The sequence below is a fragment of the Hetaerina americana genome, unplaced genomic scaffold (genome assembly GCF_022747635.1).
Source record: "Hetaerina americana unplaced genomic scaffold, ioHetAmer1.1.p SCAF_16, whole genome shotgun sequence".
Lineage (NCBI taxonomy): Eukaryota > Metazoa > Arthropoda > Insecta > Odonata > Calopterygidae > Hetaerina > Hetaerina americana.
Window position 1 is genome coordinate 3636437 of NW_027286719.1, and position 21209 is coordinate 3657645.

The window sequence follows — 21209 nt, forward strand, 5'->3', positions numbered from 1 at the left end:
GGGTACCTTGGGGATAGTTTGACAGCAGTTTGTGTACAATGTGAGCAATAGCACGTGCAAATGCTGGAAAAACTCAAAACTTTGTTTGAAGCAGCTGCTCCATAGTGGTGGACAGTGCATGTGAATTAGTGGCCACCCCATCCCATTCCATCCCTCATGAATTGAAGCTAGGCAGTGGGAACAATTCACAAAAAGTAACTTCTGTTTTGGAGCATGATTTAAAACTATGTGAATTAACTTTTATGTTCATTTAATATGGTGACACAGCGTTGTTTATAAGATATGTAATTTTAAACAATTTCCAGTTAAGGTGATCAAGGATGGTGAAAGCTGTCTACAGGACAAAATAATTAAATGTGTTTCTGCCAGTAATGAGAAATATATGTCGGCATTACCGTGAATGTTTAATTAGGTTTGAGCATAGGCCACTTGTAATTTTCCTCCCTTTACAGGGAGGAGCACTATCATCATCCTCCTAATTATCCATTAACCTTTTGTGCCTCTCTCATCTTGATATTGCATCCGAGGGTTTTTGTGGTTTCTCTTTCCCTTTGTCCAATCCGGGCTAGTTTACATATAATCTTGTACTCCTAGTATGAGACTTGTAGTAAGTGAGAATCCCATGTGTGAGTTGCATGTCTTTTTACTCCAATTCTTCACGTAGAGCAAAGAGTACTTGTGTGTGTGTGTGTGTGTGTCTGCCAAGTGGTGTCCCTTATGCCAGCCCAATGTGGTGTTCCAATATTTCATGAATGATTCCATACTGCTCTTTTAGACTTTTTGTTGGATGTTTACCTTCTCTGAATTGAGAACTGTTTGTCCATCACTCAGCTCATCTTGAATTGGTTTTTTTACCTCTAGTAAAATAAGTGAGTGTTTTGCTAACATTTTTATGGGTGGAAGGGAATGCTATGAAAACCTACCGCCCAAAGCTTTCACAGCCTCCCTTGCCAGAGCCTAGAGTTTCTTGGCAAAGATATGAATTATCACTCACCATGCATTATTTAGGTAGCAATTGTAATGCATCTTAGGGCAGGCAAGAGATTTAGTGCCTTTTTGGAATGATTTCGGTATCTTTTGAATAACTTTTCATCAGCACTCAACCCATTGCTAAACTTGCCTAAGGCCGATTGCATTGCAGTATGCAGATGTAAACTAGTAGATGTGTCTGAAGTGGTGGGACAATTGAAGGAAGAAGGTGGAATTTCTTGAGACTGGCTTTATCTTGGCTGCTATGAGTGTTGTACCTTTTCCAACTTATGCTGCTTGATAGCAAGCTTCAGATATGTTCACTGTTTGATGTTACAGCCATTTTTTTTTGTCCAACACTCTTGACTTAGTCAGCAAACGTACTTCCAGATGTTAGGTAATGCAATGCACTTGGATTGGCAAAACTTTCATTTGGGCCAAAATGTTAACTTTCTCGACTTGGAAATCCTATATGTCTGAACTTGATAGTTCCTTCCATGAAGATGCTATCTCTTAAGATGCAGCATAGACCTCAATATTGACCGTGCAAGGGTCTGAACACTGTCAAGTCCTTGTCTATAAAGCTCTTCATGTGGAATAACCACTTCCTCCGTTGAGAAATTTTCCATTTTAAAATTTTCTACTTCATCTCAATGTAGTTGGCAGAATTCAAGAGCCACGCACTTAATTAATGCTCGGGCTGTTTCAGTTTATTCGTTTGCGTGAATGGCCACGACATCCATATCAGTAGATGGATAGACTCTCCATTTTCATGGAGGGTGGTGTGGCTGATGAAACAATCCTTTTGACTTTGCTGTTAGTGTGGAAAGTATAAGCTAAAATTTGTTTCCAAAGTCTTGGGTAGCCCACTACAACTGCGAAAAAATGTTTTGCAATTAGTATAAAATACATCAAAACATTATAAAGAGATTGCATATATCAGGGTATCTTCAGCTATAAACCCTTGGACTATGACTGATAATGCAATATATTTCTTCCTGACTTGAACTTTGAACGATGAATTTAAAAAAAGTAGTTTGGAGTGTTGATTAGGGTGAATAAAAATCAATTCAGTACTTTTGATATTCTTGAGTGGCAAAGTAAACTGTACTATAGAGACGAATGGTTGTATGCGACAACAATGTTATTTCACAAATTTAAGGTTTAAATGCATCAATTTTTCTCTGTGATCCATAAAATTCTGTTAAACCCATTTGGCAACTCTTTTCTGGTAGATGAATCGTAAAACTCTAGAATTTCATGTAGTTTCTCATTGACCGATATGTGTATGACCATATTTAAAAAGTTGCCACATAAATGTCAAATATATGTACCTTCTTAGCCCTAATATGCCGCCGGGCTTAGCAGAAGATGAAAGTATTCACGTGGCCTCCAGAATATTTTCTCTCAGCAGAGTTTCAAATTTTGACCAATGAGAACGTTTTTCATTTTTAAATGAGCGAAAATCTTTAGCATTGAGAAGGAACTTAAGTTCTCCCTATTTCATATTATCCTCGTATTGTGTTTTCTGATTTTTTTCCTGTGTCTCTACTTTGCAGATTGATAAAAATGGAGATGGGTACATTGATTTGTCGGAGCTCAAAACTGCCCTGGATGTGTGTGGCTTTAAACTTCCGGGGTGGCAAGTACGACAAATGATCGAAGAGTATGATGACAAGAGGAAAACCCAGCACCAAGGGAGGCTTTCCTTTGAGGAATTTGAGAAGGTGAGTGCTCTCTCTGAAGGTATTCTCTGCCATTGAGGTGGTAGCATTTGTGCTGGGTCCTTGGCCTTCCTCTTGTTTGTGACTCTTGAGTCGCGAGTAAATACGAGGCTCAGCTATTTGTAATTCTTGAATAGGATTGTGCTGTGATATATAATTACTTGTACATAGTAAAAAGTTGCCACACTTGGGCTAATTTCAGTATATCTGGTTTACAAATATTTTTCTGTGTCATTCAGGGGTTTTTAGTTAGTATAACAATATTCCTGGAGTGAAATTGTGAAGAAATGTTATTTCAAACTTAAAAGAGAATTGAAGAGTACTTAAAATTAACAAGATTAGTGCTCCAGTCCAGTGATTAGTGCTCCAGTCCAGAAATGAAGCTTACTTTTCATGCTTCCTTAGCCAAAATTGTCTTCTCCAGTAGAAGCTCTTCTGCTGTACATTCATCTTCATCTGGCTTGAATATATGTCCCTAGGTGGCCTGACTGTGGTTATGCCTCCACTTGGGACCGTTCCTTCCATCTTCTCTTCTATCTTGGTCCTTGCTTTGATCAATTGTTTATGAAAATGTGCCCAATCCAGGTGGCCATCTCATTTGTATAGCCTTATCTACTTCTTCAGCTCTTCTGTCTACTTCCAAATTTGTAATCTTTCCATCGAATCTTTGGTATCAGTTTCTAGAGCCAAGGTGTTAAGGAATATTTTGAATACTCAGAGCATTGAAACCGCAGATGAAAATGTGAAGTTGATGCATTAGGATGCCAATTTAGTTAATTGAATAAGCTGAAAAGAAACATTATTTATTTGACTTGAAATGTTTTCAGAGTAACTGTCAAATACCTTTGATAAAAATGTTTTATTTTTCCCTCATCTTCTTACCTATGCTTTGATCTCAGTGCAAATACTACTGAATTGCCTATTGCATTTGAAACAGAACATGTGTACTTCTTCAAATATTAGTAATTCTTGTGTTCATGTAGTGTTCATTCCCAATAGTTCTACATGTATCCTGTATGCTGACCCAAGTTGAAGAGTTAGAAGATGTGTTCTAGTTCTATGTTTTATATATTTCATTTATATTACTTGCAGGGCTATATTTTGGTGTTAGTAGTTAATTTCAATTCCTTAGCAACTCCTTGGAATATTAAAAGTTTAACATTTCACCTGACATTCATTCTAAATTAGTCATTGTGAAATCCTACATCACTTTCAACTGTTGTCAGTCTAAGGAAATAAGGCTTAACTTAATCATAAAAACTGCATTTTTTTACAATTATTTCCCATGCACATGTAGTTCAGGATTAAAATATTTGAATGGTAATCAGTAATGCTCATAATAATTATTTTTGTCTGATGAATTCTTTTCTTAGATGTACTAACTCAATTTTATTTTGTTTATTTTCCCTACTCGCTTAGCTGTGCTCTGACCTCAAGGCGAAGGAAGTCGGGAGTACCTTCAAGAAAGTGGTGTCAAAAAAGGAGAACCTGGAGACATTAGGGGGAATGTCAAATGCTTCAAGTGAAGGAACTACTCACTCAGTGCGACTGGAAGAACAGTTGGCATTTTCTGACTGGATTAATTCAAACCTTGGGATTGATGTTGATTTATCCCACTTGCTGCCTATTGATGCAGAGGGAAAATATTTGTATGATAAAGTGAAAGATGGAATTTTACTATGGTGAGTATTAAATTATATTAGCATGTTAAACGTGGTAGCGAAAGAGAGGAACTATGGAGGGGAAAGGGTTTTTTGGTGCGTGTCTATGCATGGGTGGGTTGGTTCATAAGGGCCCTGTTCAGAGATCTATATGTTCTCGGTCGCTAAGCAGAAGTCACCACTTCTGAAGCTATTCTGCAAGTTATCTTGTTTTTCTTTTTTCGGATGTTTTATGTTGACTATCATTGCAACCAAGTATTGATTATTAAATCATCCGGACAGTTGATGAGTTAATTTGTCAGCCTAAATGACCCAATAAATGCAAATGTAGTTGAGGCAATTTCCATGATAAGTTCAAATTTTTGTTTGTTTGTCATGCTCAGTGTATTATATTGACTTGTTGATGGAATGTTTCTCACTTTGTTTATGAAGAAATTTTTTTTTGTTGTTTGCTACTTATTTTGATCACATCTATTTAACCACGAACCTACTGTTAACACTGGCATTCAGTCTTAACACTTGATATTACTATAAATATAATAATATATTACTATATTATTATATATATATATATAAATATTTCCCACTGGTAGTAGATAATGATTTTGGAAAACATATTTTTCTACGATTCATTTCTGACATAGTTGTAATTGTTATGTTATTTACCACATACCATATGAATTCACTGTAAACAATATTCTCATTCATATGCCACGACAACTTATGATATATTCTAATTGTATGAAATGTTTAATTTTTAATTCCAGTAAAATTATCAATCATTCATGTCCAGACACAATTGATGAGAGGGCAATCAACAAAAAGAATTTAACATTGTACACCAAACATGAAAATTTGACTTTGGCGCTTAATTCTGCTCAAGCGATAGGGTGCAATATAGTGAACATAGATGCCCATGATTTGGCAAATGGAACACCTCACTTGGTGCTTGGTCTTCTGTGGCAGATTATCAGGGTAACTATGAATAAACTTACGATAGATAACCTTAGTGTGTGAATATTTATCCAAAGGGAAACATAATTTGGACAGTGTCCATTGGATCGAGCTCTGTTGAACTTTATTATTTTTATGGAAAGATCCTCTAATGAGATAAGTAAATGTTAGTTGAGGGAAAGAGTCTTAACTTGAAATAAAGATCTGGCTGCAGTTCTCTCCTTTCACTTTATTTTAACATGAGGATTAAATGTCAAGGCTTGATCAATAGGCTGAATAGATATTAGCATTATAATGTTAAATATATCTAATTTAATGTTTGTATTACATTGGTTGGTTGTTAGTATTCATTTTAATTTACAAATTGGAGGGCTGTAAGGGTCGGGATTGTCTCAATTAGCCATTTATATATTTTTTAATATTTTCCAGAATGACTGAATTTATTTCGAAAAGAATAATAATATATTCGGTATTTCTGTTTTTCAAATAATATTGAATATTTATTTTGTCAAAGTTGCGTTGAACATTTCTGTGTCATAATATTTGTTCAATTGCTAAAAAAATTAATTTTCTTCTTGAATAATAAGCCATAATTTAAATTCAGAGAACAGCATAAAATTTGGAAACTTCCGAGGATGTTGTTCCTTTGTAATGTGTGTGTGCATGTGTGGAACTCCTTTGACGCTATGTAATTTGTTTTGAATGCGTACCCCAGCAGAAGTTGTTCACATTTAATGGGAAATATGTTAAATTTTAGTATTTTTTCTGTGTGTGTGTTTAATGAAGGGTTTAATGTTAGTTAATTTTGATTTGTTACTAGATTGGATTGTTCAATCAAATAACCTTGGAGAATTGTCCTGGATTAACTACGCTGCTGAACACAGGAGAACAAATTGAGGACTTGATGAAGCTGTCGCCAGAGGCCATCCTATTAAGATGGGTGAACCATCATCTCGAGAGGGCAGGAGTACACAGGTAACACACAAACTAGTGGCCCAGTTATTAATATTCCATGTTTTTGTATTAAACTAAAGAACTTTCTACGCATGGGTTTTACTGAGCTATTTGGATCCTTACGTGATTATTTATCTTGTGGACATTTTTAGTTTACAGGAGATGATATTTTCTATAGCTAATGTAAATCAATTGCAAGTATTATATTTAGTTTCAAAAATGCATAGTTTTAGAGATAATTTCACATATGCATTATTTGCATTGCTTGGCCAGGTTTATCAAGTAGTTGTATATGATTTCTTTACTTGCACATAATAAAGTCTCTGATGTGATAAAAAAATATTTTTCCCTGCACAAATTTTCATATATTCAGGCATAACTTCTTATGTTATGTTTTACATGGAAAGTAAATATTAACTGATCTGGCTCACTCTTTAATTTGTGAATTATGCTCAACATGGATTTTGAAAGCAGTGATCAGTTTAACTACGTCACTAGCAAATAATGAAATATTGAGATATGTAATCATGCAGAGGAGGATGGCTTTTGCTTACTTTTTGAAAAGCGAATGTATTTTTTTCTTTGAAAGAAGTATATGTAAAAAAACTGATTTTTAAAATTTGAAATTGCTTCTTTTGGGATCATTATTATTCTAATGGAATTAAACACATTTGATGGCCTGTAATTATTTTTCTCAACACCTAAAATTCTCTCATTGAGAATGTTCTGGAAAAATTCCCCCAAATTCTTTCATTATTACAATGTACTTCGGTAATCTGAAAATTTTCAGACCAAACAAATAAGTGGGACAATTGTTTTTCCAATTTATTTGTATTTTTCAACGTAGCCTCCTTTTAAGTAGTTACGCTATTTCCAGTGTTCCTCTTAACTTTTTTAACCCTTCCAAAGAGTAGTTGGTCTTTCTCCATAAATTAGGCATTAACACATACGATAATCTCCTCGTCCGATGAAAATCCTGTCATGCTAGTGAAACTTAAAGGTTTAGAAGCTGGAAAAAGTTGCTGGGGGCCAGGATCTGGTACGATGATCAGCCCATTCGAAGGGCAATTGGTGAATTTTACCCATGGTGACTACTGAAATGTTAAAAAGCCCATTAAATGGCTTGATGGAATCTCAGAGGTGCAATGTCTATTTTTGTCTCTTATGCTTATCCTTATCAGTGCCCTAAAATTAATGTGGGTATTAATTATGGATAGCCAAAATTAAGTCTTTTACTATCAAGTTTATTAGTTTTCTTAGCATGAAAGATTTTAGCTGTAAATAGCCCCTCAGGAAAGGCAAGTCAAGAGATGAATGCTCTTTACTTTAATGGAATGAAAGTATTGGCACTCATTTTGAGGATAATAAGTAAATTGAGCGTGGGGATTGTGCCCCTAAAATTTTCGTAAAAGTTAAGCTTTTGCTCCCTTTACACCGAATGCTGCAATGGGCTCCCCTTCTTGAACCCTGATTTTTATATGGGCTGATTTGTTGTTTCTGCCATTGGCCTCTCTTGCCGTGCAATATCGTTCCAAGAGCCTATAATTATCTCGCATCTCTATTTTTGCAGGCGTTGTAACAACTTCCAGAGTGACATACAGGATTCTGAAATTTACACATATCTAATGAAACAAATTGCTCCTGCAGATAGTGGAGTGACAATGATGGCATTGATGGTGAGTCAGTCCATTTACATATTCTTAAATAAAGCCGTATAAATAAATGAACATGGTTACATCTATAATATATCAGTGAAAGTAATATTTGCCTTCCTTTGGATTCTATTTTGAATTATTTGGTTTGTATCCAGTGATGGACGAAAAGATTTCACACACCCTAGGTACACTTATATCAGTTACCTTCTCTCCATTGCATATATTTTGTGTTATCTTGAAGTATACTTAGAGGGTAGGATACTAGGAATAATTTACACCAGGGGTATGCAACCTGTGGTCTACTGGTTGGATCAGGTCTTTAGATGTATACAGTCCAGTGTTGGGCGAAAAAGCCCTTCAATTTTTGCCCTTAGAATCTTTAGTGCACAGCTAGTTTTGCCTCAGTAAGGTCTGGCAAGTCATCAGAACTGTACAGTTATGCCCAGGCAATTAACACTCAAAGGAGCTATGAAAGCCATGGGGCAAATTGATTGGGGTTAGCACTGTGCATTATGATAAAAGAAAATTTTGCTGCATTTTCTGTTTCAGAACAATCCTCTTGGTTTATTAAAATGGTAGTAGCAGATGACAATTACATTTGAGACAATCCAGGAATGCCATGGAAAGAGGATAATAAAAAATATTGTTTCAATATATGCTAAAAGAAATAAGTTTTGCTGATTTTTATGGATTAGAGTACTAGATGGGAGTTCATTTTTCATTGATTAATGCATGTAGTAGTCATGGCTGAAATGATTTTCTCCTGAACAGTGTAAAAAATTTGAATTAATGAACTGTCAAAGGTCACTCTAATTCAATTCAATGCTATCAGGTTCAAACCTTGTGAAATGGCATCTTGAGGTATTAGAAAAAAACTTGATAGATTTCACCAAACTTAATTGCGGTATGACCAGTGTCTTTACGTGTGACATCTTCAGGTGGTTGAAAAGCCAATGAAATGAAATCCTTGAAGTTTTTTCTAATACCTTATCAATATTGTATATTAAAGGGCATAGAGAGTAGTACTGAAATTTAAATGCCTAGATGTTGAGTTTTAAGAAATTTTTTTTAAGTCTGTTTAATTTGCACAGAGATATTTTGCAATCTAAAATTATAGTCCCTTGATTTTAAGAATAATGAGATTTATAGTACAATGTTTGTTTTTAAAAGTGTCGGGAGCAATTTTTTCTTGGTGTGACTGTGTGTTCACAGTGCATGTCCATGCTCACACTGTGCAGGCTCAGTGGTTGGGGGCTGACCTTCAACACATGCCTGTTGCTTAATGCGTGTGTTCCGGCTAGTTGTGAACCCCGGTCAAGTGACTTGGTGCAAGGGCAAAATGCAGGGAGTGATTGAAGTGTCACGCCGTCAAATTTTGTGTTGGAGTGGGGAAGAGACTTTGGACATTATTCAATCAATGCAGTATCGAGTGTTCAAGGATGAAAGAATGTCACAAATTGCAGTTTTTAAGTGGCACAAGCTCTTAAAAGATGGCGAAGAGAGTGTGGGTGATGAGCCCTGCACTGGACGGCTGTTGACATCAAGAACCGATGAGAACATGCCCTGTGTTCGTGAAGTGCTGGATTCAGACCGTCGGTTAAGTGTGCGCATGATCGCGGATCATATTGGTATTGATTGGATGACAATGCACACCATTATCCCTGAGCATTTGGCGTTGCGAAAGATCTGAGCCAAACTAGTCTGGCAGGTCTTGGCAGATGACCCAGAGCAGAGTATGACTTAAGGTGACTGCCTCATCAAAAATGGCATTGTGACGATTCCCCAAATCCTTTACAGTCCAGACTTGGCACCAGCAGACTATTTCCTATTCCCGAAAGTGAAATCCTCCCTCAAAGGGCGCCACTATGGGACCCTAAAAGCCATCCATCAAAGAAGTTTGCATGCATGTAAAGGACCTTCAGGAATTTGCCTACCAGAGAGCCTTCTAGTCATGAAAAAGCCACTGGCAGCAGTGTGTTAACACTCAAGGGACGTTGAAGAATTTTGAGGCATTGTAGCAGTATCTGAAACGTCGACTTTCATGAAACTTTTCCTGATACTTTGTATACAAACCTTGTCTGTGGAAAAATGGGCACATTGTGGCTTATGTTTTTGGAGTAAGTTTTTGACTACACTATTGGATCACCATCGAGAGAATGATTGCATTATTTTTGTCTGAAAACTAACATTTAATATATATGGTGATGGTGTAATGCATATGTATGGAAACCTTTGGTGTCTTGGTCAGGTCTGTCAGTTTCAGAGGTAAAGCATTCCATTCAAAAGTATACTTTTATCTATTATTAGCTTACTGAGCATAAATATATTGTAGTAAATATCCAATTGGTCCAGTCCTTGGTGTAAAGGATTGTGGGCTTAAGGAAGCCATATGTTGCTGCCCCTGGTATAATGCATTGAAATATACTAATTTATCACCATTTATTTTACAGAGACATGTTTAAGATATTTTGGCCCATATACCAATTATGCTGTCTCATTGGATGATGTATGTACTTATGTAAGCTCTTGTGAGACCCATAATTGTTGTGTGCTTTCAGCTTCTCTAACAACAAAGATAGGCTTGTTCCCTGTGTTTAATATACTTAACTATAATTTTTTATGTATTGGTTTTGGTGTATGTGCATGATTTCATGGACCCTCTACTTGTTGATGAGACCTTAACTGTCATAACTGTCCCCCTTGGGCTTTGTCCCCTTGTGCAATTTCACTCTTTTGACCCGTAAGCATATTGCACACTTCATTTAGGAAGTATCTGTTATCTACTAAGGGCCAGCAAATCACTAATTTTCCTCGGGATTGAATCAGCAGTCTTGATCTTAATCTGAATTGTATCAATCTTGTGTAGTTATGCTCTCTTTAAGCAGATTTTTGGATATTAGCCGGAGTTTTTGAGCGCAAGTTTTATTTTTTAATACATTTCGATAACTTCATCAGTTATGATGACTGACCCTTAGAAAAGATGGATAGATTAATTCGCCATAGAACAATACATAATTGTATGGGCTTCGTTTAGATTTAATTACATTCATAGGTGCATTAACATACATGCAAATTCATAGGAATAATAATGTACATGAAATATATGAGTATTAAAGATTAAAAAAAAACAGGATTCCCTACATTATAAAAAACATTATTTAAAAAGAAATGTTTAAACTTTTTTTGAACTTATTTTCTTGGGGGAGCAATCGTTTTAACTCTTAAGGAAGTTGATGAAACAGCAGTCTTCCTGAAACTTCTGGAGTTTTTTGTAGTGCTGCTACTCTGCAATGGCCATTGTGAAAATTATCCTTACCCCCTGGTGTCGTACTCGTGAGCATCCCTATTTCTGACATGTGAGGGGTTTTGGGTTCAGGCATACAAAATCACATTATACATATAAATACAGGGAATGGTCATGATTTTGTGACGATTGAAGTACTCCCTGCAGGATTTTCTTGCATTTAGTTTAAATATATCCCTTAATGCCCGTTTTTGAAGTGTGAGTATTCTATTGATGTTTCCATGTGCTGAGCTCCCCCAGCAGACGATGCCATATCGAGCTATGGACTCAAATATACCATGGTATACTGGCATTAATATTTCTGTATTAAAAGCTGGAGAATATTGTTTCAACTTGATGCAGATAGAAAATTAATCAATAAATATATAATATTAGAAAATAAATGTAATCAGTGAGTAGAATTTTTTTAAATTTAAGTGCACATTTTGCTCAAGTTAACAATATGTGATATATTAAATACTTTGGTTGATACTTTGCGTAAAAGTTTTGGAAATCTTTTGAAACCATTGTCTTAAAATAAAATATGCCTTTTAATGACATGTGATAATAACAAATCATTGGTATTTTGAGACCAAATCATAGTTGCCATTATGTCTGGAATTATTAAAATGTGTGTGTCAGTCAGTATTTGCCCCAACTGAGACACTCTTCCCCTAGGCAGGTACGTAATAAATACCTATACTGACTGAACACCAATAGTATATTGACTCCTTATTGAAAACATCAATCTGTATTTCTCCTATTTCAACCGAAATCGTAACGTAATGCATTCGAGTATTCATATTTTAGCAACCGTTTATGCCTTCAATATATTCTCTCTGTCATGAGACTACTTTTTGGTTGACAAATTTTTCGTGAGATACATTTTGGATGTCAATGACCATGGTAAGCCTAAGCGACAATAACTGAATTAATTGTATGTATATGGAGGATGGAATGGATAAGACCCCTCTAACTTTGTGTTTAGGCAGCAATTGACCTTTTTGTGATCCATAATTCATAAAACATTCATTATATGCAGTCAGTAAAGATAATTTTGGTATGGTTATTTAAGGACAAAGTTTTTATAATTCTTATCGTTTCACGGTGTCAAATCAGTTTTTAGTTTATTTTGATTTTGTTTGCATTCTTTTTTGCTTCTCAAGAAAAGATATTGCTTACAGAAGTAGAGTACAGATTGATGCAGTGTTCAATAAAATGTTAGTTACTAAATCAGTTAGCCTGTAATCATTGACAGGGCTATGGTCCGAGCAGAGGGAGTAAATAGTAGCTGCTGAAAACTGATCAGGCAATATCAAATTCTGTTGCATGTGTTGTTTTTGTCATGATATTCATCTGACTGAAAGTTCATTTTCAACACTATTTACTCTCTCATGACTGCCCCAAACTGCTCTCCCCCATCAACTTCACAGTTCCTCCATGACCTGTTTGCACACGCTCATTACTCTACATGCCCACTCCCAGGTTATCACTGATTAAATGCTATTTTCTTCTGCCTCTCTTCTTTGGTGAAGTCGCCCACCCCCTGATACCATTGATCCTTTTTTGCATTCCTCCAATACATTTGCTGACTTAGCTCTTTCTCATCCCTCCATAATTACATAAGAATATATTGACCTCCTCTTGTTACATCTGTTGTCAATTGTTAATATTTGTTGAATTTTTTTGTATGCATCCTTATTCCTATATTGTTACATGCTCCACTTTAAATTGGCAAGTTACTTATGTATGTGGTTCTATTAACAAGTAAATGAAAAGGAAACTTCCTCTATTTTCTACGCTGGCATTATCACTCATCTCATTATTATTGTTATATCATATCTCTCCTCGATTCTTCACCAAGTCAATTTTGATGATTGCTTTATCGATGCTGGTTCTTATTTTATGAGCACCCTATTTTTCATGGCAAAGTAACGTTGACTTTGATTGGGGAGAATGATGGACAAACTCATGTGAAGGGAATGCAATTTGCTTTTTATCTTGTACCGATTGAGGGAAAATCAAAATGTCTCATTTATTTGAGTCCAGATCCCATTGTTGTGACAAGTCAATTGAGTTCTGTGCAGGAAATCATCAAGACTTTCAGGCTAGCAATTGTTCATATCGTAGTCTTAGATTTCATTTGTCTGTCTTTCAAGAATTATGCTATTTTAATTCATCGGGATTTATGGATATTGGCTTTGATCAGCCTGCTGCTCACCATATTCATGATAACAATGAGTGTGTCTAGTTTGTTGCAAGTTTTGCATGACGACAGTAAGTGAGGGGACATGACGTCATAAGAATATTCAGGCTGAGCTCATGACACTCCCACATTAGGTTATTAAGTATGCGTTGAAAATAGTTTGATTTGCCACATTGGTTATTTTATACACATTTAGTGTTTTAATTTGCCATGCATAATTCAATGAATACATTTGTAATGTAACTTGTCAGTAGGAATGAATCATCATGAATATTTGTGTGCCTCATATTAAGAGCTCTCAGAATGCCATCAGTTTTGTGGAATGAATTAATATTGTAAAGCAAGAAACCACTGTGTGTTAATCGTAGAAAGACCAGTAGCTTCCTGTTGCATTCTATAGATTTGTATTTTGTATTGGTTGTAAAGATTGATTGATAAAGTATAGAATAAACTTTATTTGAAGATAATTGTAATATCATGAAAAATAAATGTTAAAGTTCACCCTAATGATTGACTGAGGAATTAAATTTGTATACTTTTATCATGTGAAAACTATGAGAGATATGTATGTTGAGAATAATCGGCTTCGATTGAGGTACCTGTTTAACTCTCAGCAAAATTTCTTGGCCAAATTTATTAATGAAAAACCCTATTATTTGCAGCTCCTGCATATTAATGATGATTATTTCATTGATGAAACTGTATATACTATCTTTGTTGGAGTTTGATTTTTTTTATTTTGCATTATTACATTAATCTTTGTTCTACAGACAGCATAGGACTCTAATATGGTCATTGCATGTATTAGTTAATTAAAATATTCTGTTGAATTTTTCAGAAAATATGAGTAGCAATATGTCCAATTAATTACTTCCCTTGTATCCTCAAAGACTATACATTATATCAATTTCTCTGCTTAGCCATATTTACAATGCAATTCCTCATATTTACAATGTAGCATCAAATGCTGAAAATAATAATGATACATGAACTTGAGTCCCAACTCTGTGCACATCCAAAAGAACTTTTACCTATAGGTAATGTTTCATATCCCAAGGTCAATATAATTATTGTGAGGACAATGGTCAAATGTGGGATAGTGCTTTATAGATAGCCAAGACCATAAATCAAGACTTGCCAGGTGCTAAGGTGAGACCTAAACATGTTAACTAAACCCTGCTGCTTGCATTTAAGGGAATGTTCGGATAACGGTCATGAAAAAAAGTAGAGAGAAGAAATTGTGAAGAGAGAAATGTTGTTGTATGTTTCCCAGTTTTGTTTATTGATTCTCTATGCTAATTGCCATTATTGCCTGACATGCCAATGATTTTAGGGTTTCGATTATGCCTTTGATGTATTACAAATTCCCAGTGATTAATACCTTAGTAATTGGTTTAATACAGCCTTGAGTCTTCAATACTCTGGTGGCTCCGACCCCAGATTTTGTGAAGTAGTTTTGTGAATGATGTGTTCTTTTGTAGTAGTTGGTCATGGATGTAGTGACTTTTATTTTTATTATATTTAATGTGAAGACTAATTATCTATAAGTAGCATGTCTCTCTCACTATTTCATTATTATTTTTGCCAAATATGCATGTCACAAACTCATAGCTAATTTCTGTGCTTTCCAGTTTTAAGTTTGATGTGATAATGACACCTAGTATATGATCAGATAGTTGTTTGTACACCTCCCAAGTTTGCAAGAATGTGTTGGGCTGATAGGGGATGTCAGCCCTCTGTGATATGAGTATGTGTGTGTTGTAAAGGCATTTAAAATGGTTGCCCCTAATGCGAATTTCAATAATATCACAATAATAAGAGAAACTAAGCATCCCATAAAAAGTGAAAGTGATAATAACCTCATGCGATCTTCAGATGGAAAATTGCCATCCAATATTGCATTTTAACTTGAATTTGTGAATAAAGCCTTAGAATATAGCCTTAGAATAGGGACAAGGCAGCTTAAAGGTGTTATGGCCTAGTCATGTCAAATATCTATGATTCTACTACGTATAAACGTCAACATATGTGAAGCTGCTTAATTTTTAAAATAGTAATCTAATTTGCTTAGGGTTAAATGCTAACATTTAAATAATAATATCTTTTCTATCAAATCCAAGTATTTTTCATAAATTCTAAACTGAAAAATCAAAATGCAGCTTATGTGCTGGGAAATATGGCACATTGTTTAGGATTGTGAATCATTCTCATCTTTGCTCGTATTGCAGTACAAACCAACCTGGAATGTGATTTAATATGTAGAAAACATTAAAGAATGGAAATAATTAGTTTATTATTTCTGATCTCTACCTAATTCCTTTTAACTAGAAAGCTGTCGAGAGACATTTATTTTTGCTGAAATTCCAAAATTTTGTGATAATGCGATGTAGAATTATTAATAAATAAATTTGTTAGTGCACATAGCTACTGTCTTATTAGAGTGATGCTTCCTAAGCCTTTGATGATCCTTGCATCTTCTTAACAAGGTTTTTAAAAATCACTGTCATATTCTCACAAGTGATGTTCTCATTAATAGAATCACCTTGTAATTGCTCTTCGTTTTTACATGAAAAGCAACCTTTCAACATTGCTGATACTACGTTACCATTGCATAGATATTCTTGTCACTCCCTTTGAGGAACATCTGTTCCCATTTTATAGCTATTTTTATTCTCCAATGGCTGTCTTCTTGTGGTTTTTTTTCTGCATGGATGATTAAAAACCTATGAATAAAATATTATTAAACTTTGCACAAAAAATCACATTGTCTGAATCACACTTTTGAATTCTGACCTGCTTGAATTCTGTGAAAAGTTAATGTTGTAAATCAAATCCAAAACACTTTTCCGTTATCATTGTCAGTGAAGAGCATTGGTCTGTTGGCTGTGTTACTCCATTCTGCCTGAATCCACACTGTTGCTCCTCCACTCCGTTCTACTACCTTTGTGTCATTTAGCTAAATATCTTACGAAAGCCTTGTCAACAACACTGAGGGGTGCGATTCCTTTGTTATTCTCATTCTAAGCTGGGTCATTCTCCGTGTGGATTGGGCTCGTGGTGACTTTTGATTTTATCCCTCCTCCACTCTTTCCTTCTATTATACACTTTGTTCATTTTCACCACCTCCTCTTCCATTCAGTATTTCATGGAAATACACTGCCCAATATTGTGGAATGCTGCCTAATTCCTGTACAGGTTTCATTTCTTATCTTTTTAAGGTTTTCTTGCATGTTAGCTTGCAAGGACTTGTTTAATTAGCTATATTAAATGAAAGGGGCAGGGAAATAGGCTGTTTGATGAAAATTTCTGTAGTTCAATGTGTCAGGTATATTTTTTTCTAGATCTGTTATACTTGAACTGTTTTCAAAGTGTGCTCTCAGAAGACTTACGGGATTTGAATGTTCATTTCTTATATCTTAACTATGCAGTAAATGGAAAACTACTGCATTTAGAATGTTTAAGCACAGAAAACATGATTTCCACATGGTATACTTTTTTGCAAAATCTGTGGGAATAAAAAATTTAAAAAAAATTTCATTTGTACGTTTTGTTTCAATTTCCTCGTTACCCTGAGGTTATCACTGTGATTTAGTGTTGACTCATAAACCCAGTTTAATGCATCCATTTGTGAACTCAACAAATTTAATTATGAATTAATTTCTTAAATTGCTTGAAAGTATTTCATGATATGCTTGGCTATAGCTTGTTTTCTTCTCGTGTATTTTGGTGTCGCCAGCAGTAAGTTTTCTAGTGGCTTTTATTTTTTTTGTTAAGAAATATCAGTACACAAAATACATGTTATTTATTTGTTGTTGTAACTTGGAGTATCTATGGCTACTCTTCATTTGTGATAGGAGTGAAAGCCTAGTTACTTTTATTTTAATCTTATTTCACATCCTTCGTATTGGCATGTGAACAGCAGTTATTGAGAAATGTTTTTCAGTCAAAGAAGTGTACATCTGCTTGTCTTTGTCCTGCACTTGGTATCAATATGCAAAGGCCTTGGGATTAACAGACCTCACAAATTTCATCTTTTGATTCTTATCAACTTATCTGTAAAAAAGATTTTTTTTTCTCCTTTCAGCGTGATTAAAATTATTTTGGGTTCAGGTGTACTCAAATTAGAGGATCGCTATTCCTTACACTACCCTTCAAAAGCTCAATTCTATTTTTACTTATTCATATTTAAATTGAAATAATATTGTATTCGTGAAAATGAATAGAAATAAATACCATAGTGATATTTGTTGAGGAAGAAATGCTAAATGATTGATACTCAATTCTCTTGTCTGATATGAGAGCTTCCTGTTTTTCTGAGTGTCTCCACTCTGTGTATCTTTCCCTGAAAATATTAGCTCTTAATCCCTATTTCCTCTTTGGATGTCTATCTGTTACAAAGACTGACTGAACTACTACAAAATTGCCATTTTCCTCCAGACTATTTCCATGCAATAGCATTACAATATGCATTATAACATTCCCCTAAACATCGTCAATTTCTTTACCTCATTGGCACTCTGTTTTGACACACTGGCACATTGGTACACAGTGGCACAGAACAACAACATATTCTGTAGGTTTCTGAAGTATATCAGTCTGTGGATGAATGTTCGAGTGTTCAGTCAGCAGTGTCAGAAGGATGTACATGCTGGAAATGCCCGTCATGACGTAGAATAAGTCTTGGTAGTCGAAACCTTGGATATAAAATTAATATTATGTGACTAAGCATCAATATTTATCTATTCATTTGGTCATCAACCTCTGATTTCTGTTCTCATTTGTCATAAACTTTTATTCTGGAATCCTGGATTGTACTTCTCCTGTGCAAGATGGGATGCTGTCAAATACATGTTACGTGATCCTTATTTTAGAATATGCCTTGAGGGATCAATCTCTGGTGGTCCAAATTGGCTGTAGCTGATAGGGTATTGGTATACTTTCCACAGAGAAGCTGGAATATCTAAGTTGATAAAAGATGCCATGGCTATTATTATTTGACAAAACTGAATAACAGTTGAGAGGTTAATGAGCTGTTGTTACTGATTCAATTGACATCCAAACCCATCGCATGCACGTGGAACCCTAAAAACTCAATTGGAATAATTTTTTAGCATTATCAGAAAATGGATTTATTTGATGTTTTGCCTAGTCACAAGAAATCTGATAAATGCACCACTCTCCTTTAATGCCTAATTTCTATCAAAAGTTGTGCATGTTTGTGATGTTATATGTATGCTGAATAATTGAAGAAAGTAGTGTTGTCATTAGATATGCTTTTGATTTTCTTATGTATTTTCAATTGCATAAGCAGTGTTGATAATATATTTTAAAAATTCTGTCACTTCTCTACCAGGAACCTAATCACTTGGCCCGTGCTGAACTCATGCTGCAAGAAGCTTCTAAGCTTGGATGCCGAAGTTTTGTTACTCCAAATGATGTAGTGAATGGTATTTATAAGTTGAACTTGGCTTTTGTGGCTAACTTGTTCAACAACCACCCAGGCTTAGAGCAAACCGAGACCAGCTTGGAAGGTTTGGGAAATATAGAGGAAACAAGAGAAGAGAAAAGTGAGTACTTAATCCATAGGGTTGTTCGTGGAATCCTTAAATCAGTTAATTCCAATAGAATGAAGGATAATTGGGGAACCAGTCATTTATTGAATCTGCAAGTGTAAAAACTTCTTGCATAAAGTTAACTTAATCCTATTTTCAATAAAATACATCACAGAATTGCCTCAGAAAATTGCTCAGTAATTGTGGAGTAATGTCAATCAACAATGATAATATGTGATTAGCTATTTTAATAATCACATTATCCTATTTATTAATGTACATTAAGTGAATCTATCAGGTTTTTATGTAATAAGAGAGTTTAACGTTAGAAAATTGTATTGTTGTCCCTTGTTAATTTTAGTAGTGTTGACACAATGCTCGGTTGACTCGTACATGCTGAAAAGAGACCATCCCGAGAAGAAACACTCGTGTATCACTTGCTCATATCGCTGATATTTGACCATATTACAGCTAACCATTTTCCCTGTGGCAAAAAGATAATGGCCAATGAATTCTGCAAGATTTTATTGAAGATAGCTGGAGTGGTTTGGGACTAATTGATGATGATATTAACTATAGATAACTAATTTATTATTATATGTCATCAATATTTTAAACTTTGTTAAATTTAATGGATCATTTAGCAATTAATTAGTCTGGCAAACTAATTTTATGTGGATATGGTGCATACTTGTCTACCTTGTTGAAAAGAGGCATTGGCATTAGAAAATCATAATTTTTTTGGGAAGCATGGTTGAACCAATGAATATTTTTCCTCTTTCATTTTCTATATTATCAGTTGTATGTAAATGTAATGAGGGGCAAACTTCGTTCTTCAAATTTGGCATTACAAACATAGTTTCTGAAGTTAATACGGATATCTGTCATTGACTGGTCACTTTTCCCTTAGGATATTTAGAAACAATAGGTGACTATTTTTTGAGCGTGAATTAGAATTTCTAACAAGTCCTTTGTAATATTTAATCCCACTAATGATATTTATAAATTTTCAGCATATCGAAATTGGATGAATTCAATGGGTGTGGTTCCGCATGTCAACTGGCTGTATTCAGACTTAGCTGATGGCCTTATAATATTCCAACTGTATGACATTATCAAACCTGGTATAGTGAATTGGAACAAAGTGCATAGGTATGTTTTTACCCTTTTGTTTTTTTTATTTTTATCATGTTTCATTGAATGGTTTCAGTTAATTGTTTGGTTGTATATTTGTTGGTAGAGAACGTTATGCAAATGAAGTCTTCAAGTGTCCTCGGGGTTGGTTGAGATGCACGGAGGGTTTTCTTTCTTTTGAAGGTTTTATTGCTTTTGTTTTGGGAGATCTTGAGCCTGGGTTGTCGAGTTACGTCTGTTTTACATAATGAGAGGGTGGTTCCAAGCAATCAGGCTCACTGATTCTGCTCTCTCTTCACAGGAAATTCTCAAAACTGAGAAAGTTCATGGAAAAGCTTGAAAATTGTAATTATGCTGTTGAGCTGGGGAAGCAACTTAAATTTTCCTTGGTTGGTATTGCTGGTCAGGATCTCAATGATGGAAATGCAACACTCACTCTTGGTAAGAAAGACAATGTACATACACATGAAACAACCTCACTCTTTGTGGCAGAATACCATTGAATTCATGTGACAATTTATTTGTAGTAATATTTCGAGTATTATTTCTTGGTGTAAACTGATTTGCATTGCACAATTTGTGGATCATTATTGTGTGTAGTCATTTTTGATGCTTTTAATACTACTTGGTGCATTGGAATGGAATAAAAATTAATTTTTAAAGTTTATAATCGTCATCCATTAAACAAAATTCATTTGAAACTTGTTTTGCTCTGAACCAAGATAGTTTTTTATCAAACTAATAAATATTTAAGATGGTAAAGTTATGTAAATAGTACCTAAGATAAATAGTTATGTAGCTAAAAAAGTTTTTCAAACAATCAAACTAAGAAATGTGAACCATAATCCTGAATCAAAAATTCTTTGTTGCAGCTCTGATTTGGCAATTGATGAGGGCTTACACTTTGTCAATACTTACCCAACTTGCCAATACAGGAAGTCCAATAGTTGAAAAAGAAATTGTACAGTGGGTAAATAATAAATTGACAAAGGCTGGTAAAACTAGCAGTTTGAAAAGTTTCCAGGTGAGAACTGTTTCATATTTAAGGAATAGTTATTTTTGCATTGCTTACTCCTATGTTCTTCCACATTGGATATCTGAATGTTAAAATCTTTAA

The 21209-nt window shown here is 34.7% G+C and overlaps 1 protein-coding gene across 2 annotated transcripts in view; it reads left to right on the forward strand.

The window, feature by feature from the left end:
• Fim (plastin-2 Fim) overlaps positions 1-21209 on the forward strand; it is a 95795-nt gene that overhangs the window by 70049 nt on the left and 4537 nt on the right. For both annotated transcript variants that reach the window (XM_071584038.1, XM_071584039.1), the window contains exons 2-10: positions 2529-2696; positions 4113-4375; positions 5122-5329; positions 6129-6283; positions 7833-7938; positions 18760-18973; positions 19972-20110; positions 20394-20533; positions 20965-21116. In XM_071584038.1, the coding sequence (XP_071440139.1) occupies positions 2529-2696; positions 4113-4375; positions 5122-5329; positions 6129-6283; positions 7833-7938; positions 18760-18973; positions 19972-20110; positions 20394-20533; positions 20965-21116 (1545 nt within the window). The remainder of the gene's footprint in view (positions 1-2528; positions 2697-4112; positions 4376-5121; positions 5330-6128; positions 6284-7832; positions 7939-18759; positions 18974-19971; positions 20111-20393; positions 20534-20964; positions 21117-21209) is intronic.